The sequence below is a fragment of the Danio rerio genome, chromosome 15, assembly GCF_052040795.2.
Source record: "Danio rerio strain M-AB ecotype USA chromosome 15, GRCz13ab, whole genome shotgun sequence".
NCBI lineage: Eukaryota > Metazoa > Chordata > Actinopteri > Cypriniformes > Danionidae > Danio > Danio rerio.
Genome location: NC_141035.1, coordinates 48,189,058 through 48,210,000, shown reverse-complemented (window position 1 = coordinate 48,210,000; position 20,943 = coordinate 48,189,058). Strand labels below are relative to the sequence as shown.

General features: G+C 31.2%; 1 protein-coding gene across 13 annotated transcripts in view; it reads left to right on the top strand.

Annotated features, from left to right (window-relative positions):
- Positions 1 to 20,943, top strand: part of cd86 (CD86 molecule) — a 46,495-nt gene that overhangs the window by 7,026 nt on the left and 18,526 nt on the right. For 12 of the 13 annotated variants that reach the window (XR_015508288.1, XR_015508290.1, XR_015508291.1 and 9 more), the window contains 2 exons: positions 8,647 to 8,720; positions 14,585 to 14,654. Coding sequence is in view for 10 of the 13 variants with exons in the window: in XM_087282342.1 (XP_087138468.1) it covers positions 14,632 to 14,654 (23 nt within the window). In the remaining 3 variants the exon portion in view is untranslated. 13 annotated transcript variants of the gene reach the window in all.

Below are 20,943 nucleotides of genomic sequence, written 5' to 3'. Positions count from 1 at the left end.
TAATTATTCATTTACACTGTGCTTGTAAATTTCAGCAGTAATACTGTAAAATTGCCAGCAATACTGTGAAAATCACCAGTAATACCATAAAAATTGCCAGTAATACTGTAAATGTACAGCTTGTAATTATTCATTTACACTGTGCTTGTAAATTTCAGCAGTAATACTGTAAAAATTGCCAGTATTACTGTAAAATTTACAAGTACACTATAAATTAATAATTAAGATTGTACTATAATACTGTAATACTGTAAACATAGCCAGTAATACCCTAAAAATGGCTAGTAATTCTGTGAAAATGGCCAGTAATACCATAAAAATTGCCAGTATTACTGTAAAATTTACAAGCACACTGTAAATCAATAATTATGATTGTTCTATAATACTGTAAACTTTAAGAATTGCCAGTTATACCGTAAAACTGGCCAGTAATACTGTAAAAATGGCCAGTAATACCATTAAAACTGCCAGTTTTACTGTAAAATTTACAAACACTGTGAATTAATAATAACAATTGTTCTATATTACTGTAACACTGTACAAACTGCCAGTGATATCGTAAAACTGTTCAGTAATACTGTAAAAATGGCCAGTAATACCGTAAAAAATTGCCAGTTTTACTGTAAAATTTACAAGCACACTGTAAATTAATAATTACAATTGTACTATAATACTGTAACACTGTAAAAATTGCAAGTGATACCGTAAAACTAGCCAGTAATAATGTAAATGTACAGCTTGTAATTATTCATTTCCACTGTGCATTTAAATTTCAGCAGTAATACTGTAAAATTACCTGTAATACTGTGAAAATCACCAGGAATACCATAAAAATTGCCAGTAATACTGTAAATGTACAGCTTGTAATTATTCATTTACACTGTGCTTGTAAATTTTAGCAGTAATACTGTAAAATTGCCAGTAATACTGTGAAAATCACCAGTAATACCATAAAAATTGCCAGTAATACTGTAAATGTACAGCTTGTAATTATTCATTTCCACTTTGCTTGTAAATTTCAGCAGTAATACTGTAAAAATTGCCAGTATTACTGTAAAATTTACAAGTACACTGTAAATTAATAATTAAGATTGTACTATAATACTGTAATACTGTAAACATAGCCAGTAATACCCTAAAAATTGCTAGTAATTCTGTGAAAATGGCCTGTAATACCATAAAAATTGCCAGTATTACTGTAAAATTTACAAGCACACTGTAAATCAATAATTACGATTGTTCTATAATACTGTAAACTTTAAGAATTGCCAGTTATACAGTAAAACTGGCCAGTAATACTGTAAAAATGGCCAGTAATACCATTAAAACTGCGAGTTTTACTGTAAAATTTACAAGCACACTGTGAATTAAAAATTACAATTGTTCTATAATACTGTAACACTGTAAAAATTGCCAGTGATATCATAAAACTGTCCAGTAATACTGTAAAAATGGCCAGTAATACCGTAAAAAATTGCCAGTTTTACTGTAAAATTTACAAGCACACTGTAAATTAATAATTACAATTGTACTATAATACTGTAACACTGTAAAAATTGCAAGTGATACCGTAAAACTAGCCAGTAATAATGTAAATGTACAGCTTGTAATTATTCATTTCCACTGTGCATTTAAATTTCAGCTGTAATACTGTAAAATTGCCTGTAATACTGTGAAAATCACCAGTAATACCATAAAAATTGCCAGTAATACTGTAAATGTACAGCTTGTAATTATTCATTTACACTGTGCTTGTAAATTTCAGCAGTTAAACTGTAAAAATAGTAAGTAATACTGTAAAAATTGCAAGTAATACTGCAAATCAACAGCTTGTATTTATTAATTTCCACTGTGCTTGTAATTCTCAGCTGTTATACTGTAAAAATTGCCAGTAATACTGTAAAAATACCCAGTAATACTGTAAAATTTAAAAGCTCACTGTAAATTAATAATTAAGATTGTAATACTGTAATACTGTAAACATTGCCAGTAATACCCTAAAAATGGCCAGTAATACTGTAAAAATGGCAAGAAATACCATAAAAACTGCCAGTTTTACTGTAAAATTTACAAGCACACTGTAAATTAATAATTATGATTGTACTATAACACTGTAATACTGTAAAATTGCCAGTGATGCCGTAAAACTGGCTAGTAATACAGTAAAAATGGCAAGTAATATCGTAGAAAACTGCCAGTTTTACTGTAAAATTTACAAGCACACTGTAAATTAATAATTACGAGTGTACTATAATACCCTAAAAATTGCTAGTAATACTATAAAAATGGCCAGTAATGTGGTAAAATGGTCGGTAATACTGTAAAAATGGCTAGTAATACTGTAAAATTTACAAGTGCACAGTAAATTAAAAATCATAATTGTACTGTAAAACTAAAGAACAATTGTAATTGTTGATTTACAGTGCTCTTGTAAATTTTGCCAGTAACACTGTTTACACACAAAAGTTAGCATTTCACTGTATAAAATACATTATACCTATTGAGTCCTTGTAAAACACCAACATCTGTGTGTTTACAATGTAAATGTTCTTCAGCGAATGTTCACTACACACCAATATATGTATGCACTTAAATGGGTTAAAAGCAGTGCATAAATATAGTATAGAGACAGTGTGTTTAGGCCACACCCACACCAGGGAAAAAACAATCCAACTCTATCGATTTTCTATTGTGGGAAGCTGCCTCCCTGTGATTCCTGACTTATTACAAAAAAACAGAACAGTGCCCAAGAGCTGCCGTGTGAAATGGTGTACAGTAAGTAAGCTAAAAAATTCCAGAACTAAGTTTTTATAAGATACCAATCTGTAAAAGCCAGCCTTTTTAGAGCGACAAATGTGGATATAGGTAATAAACGTGAAGCATTGTCTGAAATGAATGGATGAAAATATATTGTCACTTAAAAGTCCTATATCCAAATGTAAGTTTTCTATATATAATTTCTGAAGAAGTATCAGTTGTTGTTTTTATATCAGTATCAGTTCTTGTATCAGTTTGACTTGAAAGTTGTCGATAAATCAGAAAAAAAAATTGTGGATAAAACAGAAATCTGTAAGTAACATTATTTGCAATATTGTATGTCCCTGATCATTTATTAAAAAAAGTTTTTTGGATAATTTTTATCACAAGAGACCCATTTAAGAAAAAAGGGCCGACATCATACTGTAACCAGTACAGATTATGTATTATGCATATTAGCTCTAATTTTATATATGTAAAGGGCCATTTTGAAATATGCACTGCAAATTTGACATATATTTGAAATCCAAATGTGAACTTATATATAATAAAAACTCATATATGTAATTTGCATATATAATTTGTCTTATAACAGATTTATATATGGGAAATAAGTAAGTATATTCTTCAGATATTGTTATTGAACATGAAGATCAATCGTTTTCAATGCTAATAAATCCACAAATGTTGTCAACACACAGCAGCTTTAGTCCAACAACAAAAAAAATGCTAATACAGTTAAATTGCTAAATGTAAAATTGACAATATTACTGCAATTTTGGTTGCCAGTAATACTATAAAAATGCAGTAATACTGTAAAAACTGCCAGAAATACTGTAAAATTCACAAGCGCACTGTAAATTAAGAATTACAACGGTGCAGTAAAACTACAATGTTCACTTTTAATTTATTATTCTAACTACAGCACAGTTGTAATTGTTAATTTAAAGTGAGCTTGTAAATTTTGCCAGTAATACTGTAAAAATTACCAGTAATATCTGTAAAAATTTTAAGTAATATTGTAAAATGTACAATCAAACTGTGAATTAACAAATACAAGTCTGCTGTAAAACTACAGCACAGTTGTAATTGTTAATTAACAATGTGCCTGTAAATTTTGCCAGTAATACTGTAAAACCTGCTAGTAATACTGTAAAAATTACAAATACACTGTAAATTAATAATTACAACTGTGCTGTAAAACCACAATGTTCACAATGTTGTAATTGTTAATTTGCAGCGTACTTGTACATTTTGCCAGTAATACTGTATGAATTGCCAGTTATACTGTAAAGATGGCCAGTAATACAGTAAAAATTGGGAGTAATATTATAAAATTTACAAGCGCACCATAAATTAACAATTACACTTGTACTGTAAGAATGCAACACAGTTGTAATTGTTAATTTAAACTACAATGTTCACGTTTATGTATTATATTAACTTCAGCACAGTTGTAATTGTTATTTACAGTGTGCTTATACATTTTGCCAGTAATACTGTAAAAATAGCCAGTAATACTATAAAAATCGCCAGTAATACTATAAAAATGGACAATAATACTGTAAAAATCACCAGTAATACTGTAAAAATTGTCCATAATACTGTAAAAATTGAGAGTAATACTGTGAAAATTTCCAATAATACTGTAGAATTTGAGAGTAATACCATAAAAATTGCTAGTAATACTATAAAATTGACAGTAATATCATAAAAATGGCCAGTAATACTATAAAATTTACAGTAATATCATAAAAATTGCCAGTAATGCTATAAAATTTCCAGTAATATGATAAAAATTCCCAGTAATACTATAAAATTGCCAGTAATATCATAGAAATTGCCAGTAATACTGTAAAAAAATGCCAATAATACTTTTTAAAAGTGAGAGTAATACTGTAAATATTGCCAGTAATACCTTAAAATTGCCAGTAATATCATTAGAATTGGCAGTAATACTGTAAAAATTGCCAGTAATACTATGAAAATTGCCAGTAATACTGTATAAATTGCCAGTATTACTGTAGTAATTGCCAATAATACTGTAAAAATGGTCAGTAATACATTAAAAATGTTAGTAATATTGTAAAAATTGCCAATAATACTGTAAAATAGTCAGTAGTACTGTAAAAATTGTGAATAATATTGTAAAATACTCAGAAATACTGTAAAAATTGCCAATAATGTTGTAAAATGGTCAGAAATACTATAAAAATGGCCAATAATATTGTAAAATGGCCAGTAATACTGTAAAATTCCAAATAATACTATAAAATGACCAGTAATACAATAAAAATTGCCAATAATACTGTAAAATGGCCAATAATACTGTAAAATGTTCAATAATACTGTAAAATTGCCATTAATACAGTAAAAATTGCCAATTGTACTGTAAAATGGCCAATAATACTGTAAAATGGCCATTAATACAGTAAAAATAGCCAATTATACTGTTAAATTGCCAATAATACTGTAAAATTGTCAATAATACTGTAAAATGGCTAATAATACTGTAAATATGGCCAATAATACTGTAAAATGGCCAATAATACTGTAAAATTGCCAGTAATACTGTATAAATTGCCAATAATACTGTAAAATTGCCAATAATACTGTAAAATGGCCAATAATACTGTAAAATTGCCAGTAATACTGTAAAAATTGCCAATAATACTGTAAAATTGCCAATAATACTGTAAAATTGCCAGTAATACTGTAAAAATTGCCAATAATACTGTAAAATTGCCAATAATACTGTAAAATGGTCAGTAATACTAAAAAAATTGCCAGTAATAGTGTAAAATTTACAAGCGCAATGTAAATGAATGCATACAATTGTCCTGTAAAACTACAATCTTCACTTTTTATTTAATATTTTAACTACAGCACAGTTGTAATTGTTAATTTACAGCACACTGGTAAACTTTGCCAGTAAAACTGTACATTTTACAGCAGTTTTTTAAAGTGCAGTTTACATTCACAGTTTAGAACAGGTTTCCATCTGACCACATTCCTCCTCAGTGACATTTGCAATTATATCCTGGATATTATGAAGCAGGAAGTAGAATCACACTAACACACATCCCGTAAAAGACAGATGAACAGAAAGTGTACAGTGGGTGAGTCTAAATTCATGGCATTACTGTAACATCTCAGGTGTGTTTAGATGCCAGTCAAATTAACCTTGAAATGCTGAAATAATAAACTTGAAATAGGAGACCTTAAATATAAACGTGAAAATGAAACTGAAGTTTTTACTATAGCGGTCTATTTCCATTTATTCATTTAGCAGGTGTTTTTACTGTAAGTGACTTGCAAGTGTGTATTTAAAAAAACCACATCAGCTCATTAGACAGGAGCAGTAGTCTGTTCATTCATTCATTCATTTTCTTTTCGGCTTAGTCCCTTTATTCATCAGGGGTTGTCACAGCGGAATGAACTGCCAACTTATCCAACATATGTTTTACACAGCTGATGCCCTTCCAGCTGCAACCCAGTACTGGGAAACACCCATACACTCTCATTCGACATTTTCTCATAACATTTTTGATGGGGTGAACTATCCCTTCAAACTTGCTCCTTAATATAGAAACAATATGTCACATCAGCTGTCAGTAATGTGTGGGTGTCGCAGTTCTTGTGAAAATGCGATATGATGAGAAGGAATGTTTTCATATCCACGCTGTTTGCTCGGTATCTAAGAAAATAAACAATCATTGCTCAGGCATGTCATGTAACGTCATATCTTACTTAAGCCATCTCACACACATTTATTTACATTTCATACGGGATTTCCCTAGTGACGCTGTAGTTGTTGTTTGATTAAGTGAGTTATTGTAAATGACTTCTGAAGCTGATATTCACATTTGGCAACATCAGAGCTCCTTAATTTAAAAGAAAGCCCCTGCAAATTCTGATAGTGGTAAAGCCTCTGCCAGGTAAGGAAAAGTAACTCAATGGTAACTCAAAAGTAACAACACATCATGCAGCTAGTTATCTTTTTGAGGAGTAACTCAATATTGTAATGCATTACTTTCAAAAATAACTTTCCCCATCACTGATTGTAAGTCATTTTTGGATATAAGTATCTTAAGTTTAATGCAAACCAAGGTAAAAGACTTTCTCTGGATTAAAAAAATATAATAGGCGACATAGTGGCGAAGTAGGTAATGCTGTCGCCTCACAGCAAGAAGGTCGCTGGTTCGATCCTCGGCTCAGTTGGCGTTTCTGTGTTTTGCATGTTCTTCCTGCGTTCGCGTGGATTTCCTCCGGTTGCTCCAGTTTCCCCCACAGTCCAAAGACATGTGGTACAGGTGAATTGGGTTGGCTAAATTGTCCGTAGTGTATGAGTGTGTGTATGAATGAGTGTGTGGATGTTTCCCAGAGATGGTTTGCGGCTAGAAGGGCATCCGCTGCGTAAAAATGTGCTGGATAAGTTGGCGGTTCGTTCCGCTGTGGCAACCCCGGATTAATAAAGGCACTAAGCTGAAAAAAAATGAATGAATGAATGTTTGTTTTTGTTTATTTTTATTTATTTAAATTTATATTAATTGTATTATATTTATTTGATGTTGAAATAATGTTTTAATACATTGGGGGTTGGGGGGCTGGCAAAGTGCAATCCACTTAAATTAGTGAAAACTAATAAGTTAATTCCTTTATCTCAACACAAATATTTTTTTACACTTTACATTTATTTTTATTAATTAATTATTATTTTTTTATTTAAATATGTTTTATTTGTTTGTTTGTTTTATTTGTATTCATTCATTTTAATTCTTTCAATTTATTTTTGTTTATTTTTTAAAATTATTTACAATGTATTTGTTTATTTTTTGTTATTTATTGTTATTTATATATTTTAATATATTTTATTTATTTGTTTATTTTATTTATATATTTCATTTAATTTTATTTATTATTATTATGTACCATTTATTAATTTGTTGTTATTTATTAGTTTTTTTATATTTATATATGTTGTATATTTATTTATATTTATATGTTTTTATTTATTTATATATTTTATTTGTTTGTTTGTTTTTGTTTGTTTTTAATTTGTTTATATTAATAATTTTTTTGTTTTTTTTACTTATTTTTATTCATTTTTATAATATTTGAATTATTATTATTATTATTATCATCTATTTAATTATTTATTTTATGTGTTTTTATTTATTTATAAATTCATTTGTTTGTTTTTGTTTGTATTTATTTATTTATAGTTATATACACTTTTTTATATTTGTTAAATATTAATTAATTCATTTATTTATGTATAAGGGTACATACTGTATCCCTTTCCTCTACTCCAAAACAATGCTTCCTCATTAAAATTGTAAAAATGTCCAAACATTTTTTTTACATTATTTTTCACATAAGAGTATACAAAAAAATCACAGTTTCTCTAAAGTCTGATATCTAAAATATCTAAAAATGTTTACAGATTTGCACCGGAAAACAACAAGTTCAGTCTAGCTTTACTCAATACTAACTTTAGCTCAGTTCAGTTGACAGTGTAAAGCATTTACTTTCATTTCCGCATCATTCACTCTCTGTATGGAGTTTTTCCTTAGCTCAAACACACATAAGATATATACTGTATGTCGAAGAACCAAACTATTCCATAAGTATCCAAAGTATTTCATCCAAAAGAAAGCCAGTGGGTCTGGTTTCCAACATTCCTCAAAAGCAGCTCGTCTGGAGAAATTCCCCTTTTAAGTGCACTTCACTTTCACACAGTTTAGTTTGTTTTAAAGTCTGCTATGTGATATTGTTAAACAGCTTTGTGTTCATTGCTGTGTAGAGATTCTCTGAAACATGATCTGAGTTAATAAATACACTTCCTCTCTCTCTCTCTCACTCTCTCTCTCTGTCTCGCTCACTCAGTTTCATATTAAGGAACTGTTCAGTTGAGGGTGTTTCATTTCATCTGGAGCTCATTTGAGGACAAACAACTTTCAGTAAGTGCTCTCTTATTTTTATTTCTCCCTCCTTATTCTCCTAACACATCTCTTCATCTTATTACTCCTGTTTTTCATCCTTAACAGACATTTTCACACACTTTTACCTGCGGCACGGTCTGACTTGCAGTTTAGTGGTTTTGGTTTCTTCAGTCTTTGATTGTGTGGCGTGAAGCGTGTCAGACTTTTGGTGGGGTTTGATTTATAATAATAAGTTTGTCTGTTTCTTTTGCTTTCTGTTGGAGTTTAATGGGAGATCTGACAACAGTTTCGGTTATATGTAGATTATTTGTAAAGCATTTGGTTTCATTGTACGAGCCCAAATTGTAGTTTATTTTGTAAACTGTAATTAAAATGATACACAAAAAGTCACGACGACAAATGTTTTTTATGTTACTTTAACTCATTTTAGTAAGTTAATCAGGCTTCAACTGCATTTTTTAAGTTCTACACAGTTTAATATGTTTAGTTTGAAGATGTTGAGATGACTAGGAACGTTAATTTGATTAAATTAAATTCAATTTAATTAAATATAAGGCAGCAACAAAGTAAGTTTATCCGAATGGTCTTTGTAGATCATTTTCATGAGTTTAGATTCTTCTACATTAGTCAAATGCTGCTTTCGGCAGTAAAAATGAAACTTTTGTTTTCGTTGTGTTAAAGCAGCAGTTTTTAGTTTAGTGTTAATTAAAATGCCAGCTGTAAAGCTTTTAAACTCTATTATAATCCAACTGCAATAGATTGGTTTAGTTTGAATGCTCTAGCTTAGCTTTGTTTAGATTCCATCAGCATTGGCACGCCACACATTGAGCTAGACTTTATTGTAGGGATGAAATGGATGGTGAGAACAGTGGCATGAAGGGTAAAGGAAGTAAGAGGATAAACAGTGAACAGGTTGATCGGGCATCCTACGATGATGCCCAGAGACTCTCTGTGATATTTTGGTAGAGTGATTTGACCCCCCCAATTCAACCTACACTTCTAGAAATAAAGGTATGCGAGCTGTCACTGGGGTTGGTACCTTTTCAATAGGTACGCAGTTGTACCTAAAAGATATATATTAATATCTCAAGGGTACATATTAGTAGTACCTAAAAAGTACAAATGTGGTTGGCGCCTATAGCCTAGTGGTTAAGTGCGTCAACATATAGAACCATGGTGCTCATGGCGACCCGAGTTTGATTCCCGACTCTAGGTTCTTTGCCAGCCCTTCCCCTCTCTCTGTTCCCAACCATTCCCTGTAATATTCTATCCATTAAAGGTTAATAACTCCTACATATATCATTATTAAATAAAAAAAATTCTGTTCCTCTTAAAATGTACTAACATATACTTTTGAGGTACCAATATGGATCATTCAAGTACAAATGTGTACCTTTTGAAACGGTGACAGCTCCTGTACCTTTATTTCTGAGAGTGTAGGAGGGAAGAGAGGGTTATGAGGGTTGTTAATGAGAAGCTAGTAAGTAGAGAGAGGGAGGGTGGGTTCGAGAGAACGAGAGCAGTGCTGGAGGGTTGGTCTGCCTTAAAAAGGTTTTAGGGAGTACAGTAGGTGATTGGTAAAGGAGGCAAAAGTGGTCTCACTGCTGAACCTTTGTTAACAATAACTCTATTAATGGCATCTGTAATAATAAAGCACCGTTATCACACTCTAACAAAGCTAGGTTGTTGTAAAGCAGCGGTTTGGTTTATCCATATTGTGTACTTTAGTTTTATCTAATGAACTGTTACAACCAGTTTAGTTTGTTAGTAAATGCAGTGCACTGAAGCGGACGTCTTTAGTTTAGATTTTTACTTTTGGTCTAGCTGGTGCAACTAGTTTTTTTTTAATTTCCTGAGTGGTCATAACTCGGACTTAATGAAAACAAAGCACTGAACACACGTTACACTCTAAGAAATGCTAGGTTGTCATAACGCAATGGTTTGGTTTGTGCTGTTTAGTTTCCTCTGTCATGAATCGTTACAACCAGTTTAGTTAGTTAATAAATAATAAAAGCTGGGGCTCGAACCAGCAACCTTCTTGCTGTGAGGCGATTGTGCTACCCACTGCACTACCGTGACACCCTTAAAACTTTTCTCAATTGAATTTAAATAACAAGTTTTAAGTGGTTGGGGTTGCGTTATACCTGTGTTTGTACTAACAGTATTAATAGTGTTATTATTAGTCATAACTAATCATGTGCAAAATTAAACTGTATTTATATTTAGATCTACAAATGTGCACACATGTACAATCAAATATATACAGTGCGTCCGGAAAGTATTGATAGCGCTTTACTTTTTCCACGTTTTTGTGTTACAGCCTTATTCCAAAATGGATTAAATTAATTTATTTCCTCAACATTCTACACACAATCCCCCATAATGACAATGTGAGGAAAGAGTTTTTGAAATTGTTGCAAATTTATTAAAAAATAAAAAACCTGAAAGATCAGATGTACATCAGTATTCACAGCCTTTGGCATGAAGCTGTAAATTGAGCTCAGCTACATTCTGTTTGCACTGATCATTCTTGAGATGTTTCAGCAGCTTCATTGGAGTTCACCTGTGGTCAATTCAGCTGATTGGACATGATTTGAAAAGGCATACACCTGTCTTTATAAGGTCCCAGGGTTGACAGTGCATGTCAAAGCACAAACCAAGCATGAAGACAAAGGGATTGTCTGTAGACCTCCAAGACAGGAGGCACAAGGCTGGGGAAGCTGCTACTCTGAAAGTTCCAATGAGCACAGTGGCCTCCATCAGCAGTAAGTGGAGGATGTTTGAACCACCAGGACTCTTCCTAGAGCTGGCCGGCCATCTAAGCTGATTGATCAGGGGAGAAGGGCCTTAGTCAGGGAGGTGATCAATAACCCGATAGTCACTCTGTCTGAGCTCCAGTGTTTTTTCTGTGGAGAGAGGAGAACCTTACAGAGGGACAACTATCTGTGCAGCAATCCACCAATCAGGCCTGTATGGTAGAGTGGCCAGACGGGAGCCACCCCCCGCTTGGAATTTGCCAAAAGGCATCTGAAGGACTTTCAGACCATAAGAAACAAAACTCTCTGGTCTGATGAGACTAAAATTGAACTCTTTGGTGGTTCTGCGCTACGTCTGGAAAAAAAACCAGGCAGCGTTCATCACCAGGCTAATACCATCCCTACAGTGAAGCATGGTGGTGTTGGCATCATGCTGTGGGGATGTTTTTCAGCAGCAGGAACTGGAAGACTAGTCAGGATAGAGGGAAAGATGAATGCAGCAATGTACAGAGACATCCTGAATGAAGACCTGCTGCAGAGTGCTCTTGACCTCAGACTGGGGCGACGGTTTATCTTCCAGCAGGATAATGACCCAAAGCACACCGCCAAAATATCAATAGTGTGGCTTCACCACAGTGAATATCCTTGAGTGACCCAACCAGAACCTGGGCCTAAATCCTATTGAACATCTCTGGAGAGATCTGAAAATGGCTGTACACCGTTGCTTCCCATCCAACCTGATAGAGCTTGAGAGGTACTGCAAAGAGGAATGTGCAAAAATTCCCAAAGACAGGTGTGCCAAGCTTGTGGCATCATATACAAAAAGACTTGAGGCTGTAATCGCTGCCAAAGGTGCATCAACAAAGTGTTGAGCAAAGGCTGTGAATCCTGACGTCCATCTGATTTTGCAGCTTATTTATTTTTAATAAATTTGCAACAATTTCAAAAACTCTTTTTCCACATTGTCATTATGGGGGATTGTGTGTAGAATGTTGAGGAAATAATTGAATTTAATCTATTTTGGAATAAGACTGTAACACAAAAAATGTGGAAAAGGTGAAGCGCAATAAATACTTTCCACATGCACTGTATGCAAATGTATAGTCATTTTAAGCCCAATATATATATTCAAATATTAGAATTACACATTTGATTGTTTCTATAACTTTGTTGTGTATGTGTTTGTGTGTGTTTAGTTTATGTACTGTATATACACTGTAAAAAATGCTGGATTGTTGTTACTTAGTGTTGGGTCAAAAATGGATAAACCGAAAGTGTAATTTAAATTTAATAGGAAAAAAAAATTCACCTACCGTTGACTGTCCACCTTTGACCCAACATTGGGTTACGACAACCCAGCAATTTTATTTACAGTGTAATAAAACTACAGAGGACACTGTACAGATTTACGGTAAAAAAAAATCTGCAGCTAATTACACAATTTTAACAGTAAATTACCATATTTTGTCATAAATAGTGAAGTGTGTGAATATATATGTGTGAAACTTACTAATAACCAGGTTACAGATTTTTACCATAGCATCTTTACAGTTTTTTACCATTAAAATCACAAACATTTTTACAGTAAACACTTAAAATTATGTACACACATGGCAACTTTTATTTTGTATGCAATTAATTGTGATTAACTGATTGACGGCACTAATTACTAAACCCAAAACTCCTTCTGCTAACATTATTTCATAATTAACATTATTAGCATTAAAATTAATGAACAGTTTCTATATTTTGTTTTTTTTTCAGTTGTGCATTACATTAAGGGATGTTGATCTCTGCTCTGTCGACTTAACATGTTCAAAACTTCAACTCTGCAGTGACTTTTATTGACGTTTTTGTAGTTTGGGACAATACAATGTATAAGAAATAAAAATTGATAGAGAAATAAGTCTGTAAAATAACATAACATAACATATAAAATAACGTAACGTAACATAACATAACATAACATAACATAACATAACATAACATAACATAACATATAACATAACATAACATAACATAACATATAACATAACATAACATAACATAACATATAACATAACATATAACATAACATATAACATAACATAACATATAACATAACATATAACATAACATATAACATAACATAACATAACATAACATATAACATAACATATAACATAACATATAACATAACATAACATAACATAACATATAACATAACATATAACATAACATAACATAACATATAACATAACATAACATAACATATAACATAACATAACATATAACGTAACGTAACATAACATAACATAACATAACATAACATAACATATAACATAACATAACATATAACATAACATAACATAACATAACATATAACATAACATAACATAACATAACATATAACATAACATATAACATAACATAACATAACATAACATATAACATAACATAACATATAACATAACATAACATAACATAACATATAACATAACATAACATAACATAACATATAACATAACATATAACATAACATAACATAACATAACATATAACATAACATAACATATAACGTAACGTAACATAACATAACATAACATAACATAACATATAACATAACATAACATAACGTAACGTAACGTAACATAACAGCACTGCAAACTATTAAAAACATGAATAAAAGTCACTTTTTCAAACTAATCAAGGTTAAAAGGTGTCGTGAAGAAAGATCAAGATCTCATAATGCATAAATAAACAGGGGGAAATAAAAAAATGTAAACATAAATCACAAAATAGGGAAAAACTGCTAATCTACGCTTATATTTTACAGCGTAAACCAGAGATAACTGAATAATTAATCATTGTTTTACTAATTAACTACTCTTTTATGAACTTCTTACTACTATTAACTACTGACAGAGATAAACACATACAGTATTGCTTATTGTTGGTTAATGGTTCTTAACATAGGAGTTTGTTGACGGTCACGCTGTCTGTCGACTCTCTACAATCAGTTTCCTTTCACTCAGAGTATTACTCGAGAAACAGTTTAGGTGTGTGTGTCAGTGGGTGTGTCCCATGGGATTTCCCTCAGTATCGATATGAAAACGGCATGACATCACCTTCTTTCTCCCTTTCTAGACGTATGTTCCTCTTTCATACATCAAACACAGACAGATGAGGAGAAGATGGAGAACACAGCCTGCTTTCTGTAAGTCTTTCAGCTGTTTAAAACTTTAAATACACACTCTCAGCCACAGATACAGCATTGTGTGCAGGATTGAAGACAATCCTGATGATCTAACGTCTTTAAATCCAGTCACTGGCACGTGTTTTTGAGAGAAACGTGAGTTTAGTTTGTGACCTTAGCAGCTTCTGGTGTACAAAATGGTATCTTTCTATGGATGACGGATCAGTTGTTTGTCGAACACTGAGGTTTTATAATCACACATTGGGACTTGCTCCTTAATAATGCTGGTTCAGACAAGTATTTATAGCAAAGTTTGAAGAGTAAAATCATATTAGCAGCCAATGACTATCACAGTACATTGCTTACTGTGAATTAAGTAGTGCTAATGTTGATTTCATGTCATAATAGCAGCCAATAGCTATTAGAGCACATTGTTATAGCCAAATTAATAGTGCTATAGTTGATTTCATGTCATATTAGCAGCCAATGACTATCAAAGCACATTGTTTTTGGTCTAATAAATGGTGCTATAGTTAATTTCAAGTTATATTAGCAGGCAACCGCTATCAAGCACATTGTTTACATTCAAATAATAGTGCTAATGTTGATTTCAAGTCATATTAGCAGCCAATGGCTATTAAAGTACATTGTTTATAGCCAATTAAATAATGCTAATGTTGATTTCAAGTCATATGAGCAGCCAACCGCTATCAAGCACATTGTTTACAGTCAAATAAATACTGTTAATGTTGTTTTCAAGTCATATTAGCTGCCAATGGCTATTAAAGTACATTGCTTATAGCCAAATAAATAGTGCTAATGTTTATTTTAAGTCATATTAGCAGCCAATGGCTAACAAAGTACATTGTTTACAGCTAAATAAATAGTGCTATAGTTGTTTTCACGTCATAATAGCAGCCAATGGCTATTAGAGCACATTGTTATAGCCAAATTAATAGTGCTTTAGTTGATTTCAAGTCATATTAGCAGCCAATGACTATCAAAGCACATTGTTTTTGGTCTAATAAATGGTGCTATAGTTAATTTCAAGTTATATTAGCAGGCAACCGCTATCAAGCACATTGTTTACATTCAAATAATAGTGCTAATGTTGATTTCAAGTCATATTAGCAGCCAATGGCTATTAAAGTACATTGTTTGTAGTCAAATAAATAGTGCTAATGTTGATTTCAATTCATATTAGCAGCCAATGACTATCAAAGCACATTGTTTTTGGTCTAATAAATGGTGCTATAGTTAATTTCAAGTTATATTAGCAGGCAACCGCTATCAAGCACATTGTTTACATTCAAATAATAGTGCTAATGTTTTTTTCAAGTCATATTAGCAGCCAATGACTGTTAAAATACATTGTTTATAGCCAAATAAATAATGCTAATGTTGTTTTCAAGTCATTTGAGCAGCCAACCGCTATCAAGTACATTGCTTATAGCCAAATAAATAGTGCTAATGTTTATTTTAAGTCATATTAGCAGCCAATGGCTAACAAAGTACATTGTTTACAGCTAAATAAATAGTGCTATAGTTGTTTTCACGTCATAATAGCAGCCAATGGCTATTAGAGCACATTGTTATAGCCAAATTAATAGTGCTTTAGTTGATTTCATGTCATATTAGCAGCCAATGACTATCAAAGCACATTGTTTTTGGTCTAATAAATGGTGCTATAGTTAATTTCAAGTTATATTAGCAGGCAACCGCTATCAAGCACATTGTTTACATTTAAATAATAGTGCTAATGTTGTTTTCAAGTCATATTAGCAGCCAATGGCTATTAAAGTACATTGTTTATGGCCAAATAAATAATGCTAATGTTGATTTCAAGTCATATGAGCAGCCAACCGCTATCAAGCACATTGTTTACAGTCAAATAAATACTGTTAATGTTGTTTTCAAGTCATATTAGGAGCCAATGGCTATTCAAGTACATTGTTTATAGCCAAATAAATAGGGCTAATGTTTATTTTAAGTCATATTAGCAGCCAATGGCTAACAAAGTACATTGTTTACAGCCAAATAAATAGTGCTATAGTTGTTTTCATGTCATAATAGCAGCCAATGGCTATTAGAGCACATTGTTATAGCCAAATTAATAGTGCTTTAGTTGATTTCATGTCATATTAGCAGCCAATGACTATCAAAGCACATTGTTTTTGGTCTAATAAATGGTGCTAGTTAATTTCAAGTTATATTAGCAGGCAACCGCTATCAAGCACATTGTTTACATTTAAATAATAGTGCTAATGTTGATTTCAAGTCATATTAGCAGCCAATGGCTATTAAAGTACATTGTTTATGGCCAAATAAATAATGCTAATGTTGATTTCAAGTCATATGAGCAGCCAACCGCTATCAAGCACATTGTTTACAGTCAAATAAATACTGTTAATGTTGTTTTCAAGTCATATTAGGAGCCAATGGCTATTCAAGTACATTGTTTATAGCCAAATAAATAGGGCTAATGTTTATTTTAAGTCATATTAGCAGCCAATGGCTAACAAAGTACATTGTTTACAGCCAAATAAATAGTGCTATAGTTGTTTTCACGTCATAATAGCAGCCAATGGCTATTAGAGCACATTGTTATAGCCAAATTATAGTTAATTTCAAGTTATATTAGCAGGCAACCGCTATCAAGCACATTGTTTACATTTAAATAATAGTGCTAATGTTGTTTTCAAGTCATATTAGCAGCCAATGGCTATTAAAGTACATTGTTTATAGCCAAATAAATAATGCTAATGTTTATTTCAAGTCATATTAGCAGCCAATAGCTATCAAAGCACATTGTTTACAGTCAAATAAATAGTGCTTATGTTGTTTTTAAGTTATATTAGCAGCTAATGACTATCAAAGCACATTGTTTACAGTGAATTAAATGGTGCTAATGTTGATTAGAAGTCAGTCTTACATGTAATTGCAGGCCCAATATTTAAAGTATCACATAGAGAGCATGTAACAAGTTGTCACTGAACGAATGTGTGAATATAAAACTAAGGGGGAAGTTGATGTTGAAGTGTGTCTGGTGAGCTTGTGTTTGCATTTCGGCTTATTTTTAGATCCGTCCACGAGCACAAGGAAATCTTTTTGCTTCAGGCATATTTCTAAGCTGAAAAGTGAGCACCTTTTGCATCGATGTAAGGGAGTTTGTTGCACTTTTAAAGGTCACATCAGGACGCTAGTGTAGTAGAGGACTGATTATTTCCTTTAAACCGAAGTCGTACACACAGACCTTCTGTTTCAGTTCAACATTTCACTGCATTGACGTTGATTTTTGCGTCATTTCATAATGCTAATAAAGAAACAAAACACTTAATATTCAGACGTGCATGATGCATACCGCTGACATCCTCTTAATAATACTGATCGTATTAGTTTCTAGACTGTAGGTTTACGTTTGAGGAAGTGAAATGGATTAAATAAACACATGCATTGACTTCTGAACAACATGCATTATTTTGTATTGAGGTGAAGTTGGTTTTATATTCACACATTGGGGCTTTCTGTTTAATAATGTCATTATTTGCAAATTCCTAATAGTACAATCTATGACTATCAAAGTATTACATTGTTCACAGTCAAATGAATAGTGTTAATGTTGTTTCAAGTCATACTTGCATGCTATTTCAGACCCAGTATTCAAAGTACCATATAGGGAGCAAATCACAAGTGGTCACTGAACAAAGGTGCGAATAAAAAAACCAACGTATACCTCAATTGCATCATTAAAGGGATAGTTCACCCAAAAATTAACAGATTACTACTGAATACTTTACAGATTGCTTTCCAAATCAGTGCGATTCCTCATTAAACACACACACAGCTATTTTTATGGGGATTTCCCATAGACGTAATGATTTTTATACTGAACAAAGGTTATATTCTTTCCCCCATACCACAACTCTACCCCTAAACCAACCCTCACAGGAAACAATCAGCGTTTTTACATCTTCAAAATAGTTAATTCTGTGGGATTTTACTCATGTGGACAAAATAAAAAATCCCCACTTTGAGGACAATTTGTCTCCACAACATGAGGAACACAAGCACACACATATGAATACATGGACACACACACACACACACACACACATACACACACACACACACACACACACACACACACACACACACACACACACACACACACACACACACACACACACACACACACACACACACACAAGTAATTTTACAGTGTTTGTAAAAGAAACAATTGCTGGTCCCTGCCGACTTCCAAGGCTTTTCTATATTTGCTGGAAGTCTATGCTTCCAGCAGCAATTGTTTGGTTGCACACTTTCATCAAAATGTATTTTAATTTGCAGCAGCAGAAAAAAACACGTACAGTTTTTTATCTACTCGAGTTAATGATTATAACCTTTTAGAGTGAACTGTCTCTTTAAAAATAAGTTTTAAAAGACGGCATTTTTAAATTCTTAAAGTTATTTAAAAAAACATTAATTTAATTAAAACATCTAAAAAAACATTTTAAAAAGTCTTAAAGGAGACAATTTATAATTTTAAAAGCAGCTATTTTAGAACTATAAATAAAAGAGTGATTTAAAACAATAAAAAAAGAAATTTCACAGTTCTAAATATTCAAAAAAAGGTAAAAAAAAAAGCTCTCTGGAAACAAATTCTAAAAACACATTTCAATTTTAAAGCTCTTAAAGGAGACACTTATCAATTATAAAAGTTCTAGAAAAGCAATTTTAAAATTGTAAAACTTAAAATAGTGATTTTAGAACTCTTTGGAGTTTTGGTGTTGCTGCCTTTCTGAAAATATATGTTTGCCCATTTAAAGTGATGTGTGTGCTTTTTGTGCATTTTTTTCAGAATTCTGAAAATGATAAATAGATGAATTTCAAGGATCTAAAAGCAGTAAAAGAGTGATTTTTCAAGTCTCTTCAAATAAAAAAATCTAAATGCAAAAACTTTCAAAGAAATTGGATTAAATTTTCAATTTAATAGCTCTATAAAAAGCAGAAATGTAAACATTTTAAAACCATATTTTAATTTTAAATTAAAATGTAGAAGTTCTAAAAACATTTTACTTTTAAAAGTGACTTCTAATAGTGCATAAAAGCCGTTCTAAAATTGTAAAACTCATAAAATGGTGATTTTTGAATTCTGAAAAGTTTAAAAAGAGTAATTTTAAGATTCTAAATGCTTTAAAAAGAGTGACTTTATAGAGTCTCTTAAAATAAAATTCTTAAACCAGCTACTTTAAAAAAATGCAATTACATTTTTTTTATTTAAAAGTTCTAAAAAAAATTAAAACACAATGGATTGAGTTCTAAAAGTAAAAAAGGCATTCTAAAATATTAAAGAAATTTAAAATAACATTTTATTTAAAATCTAAGCATTCTAAGGACAGTGCTTTTTAATATCTCTTAAAAGAAATAATCTCAGCTATTTAAAACATGTGGATTTAGCTGTATATTTTTATTTAAAATCTATAACAAACATTTTAACTCTGAAAAGCTTTTAAAGCAGACATTATAAAATTCAAAAATCATATTTCAATTAAAATTTAAAATTTGAAGTTCTACAAAAAATTTACATTTAAAAGCTAAAAGAGCTGAAAAAACAAGTGATTTAAAAATTTAGAAAACTTTAAAAAGAGGAATTTTAAAAATCTAAATGTTATATTATTAAATTTTCATATTTTAATTTTTTATATTTTTCTAAAAAAAATTCTAAAAAGCTTTCAAAGGAGAAATGTTAAACTTCTAAAAACAGATTTTAATTTAAAATTAAAATGTAGAAGTTCTAAAAAAAGTAATTTTAAAGTCTCTTAAATTAAAATGTAGAAGTTCTAATGAGTAATTTTAAAATATCTTAAATGAAAATTCTAAAAGCAGCTACCTTAAAAGTGTCATTTAGAATTCGAATTTAAAAGTTCCAAAAAACATTTAAGTTTTAAGAACTCTTTAAAAGGAATTACAAAATTCTAAAAGTTCTAAAAACTAAGATTTCAATATTCTAAAAGCTCTTAGAAGTGCATTTGAAATTCTAAAACTTCTTAAAAATCTAAAGAGCTTTTGTCAAATCAAAAGGTTCCATGAAATGTTCTTCATAACTACACTGCAAAACACAACTTTATCAAATGAAATAAGTGTAGTTAACTTAAAATTTACTAAAAGGTAATTCTACTCATTTGAAAAGAGTTTTCAACTCAGTGTTGAAGGTAATGAGTTAACTAAATGCCTCATAACTTCAACTTAACTGGAGTAAGTTTACAGCACTCATATAGATTAGTTTTTAACTCAAATGGTGTGTAGCAAT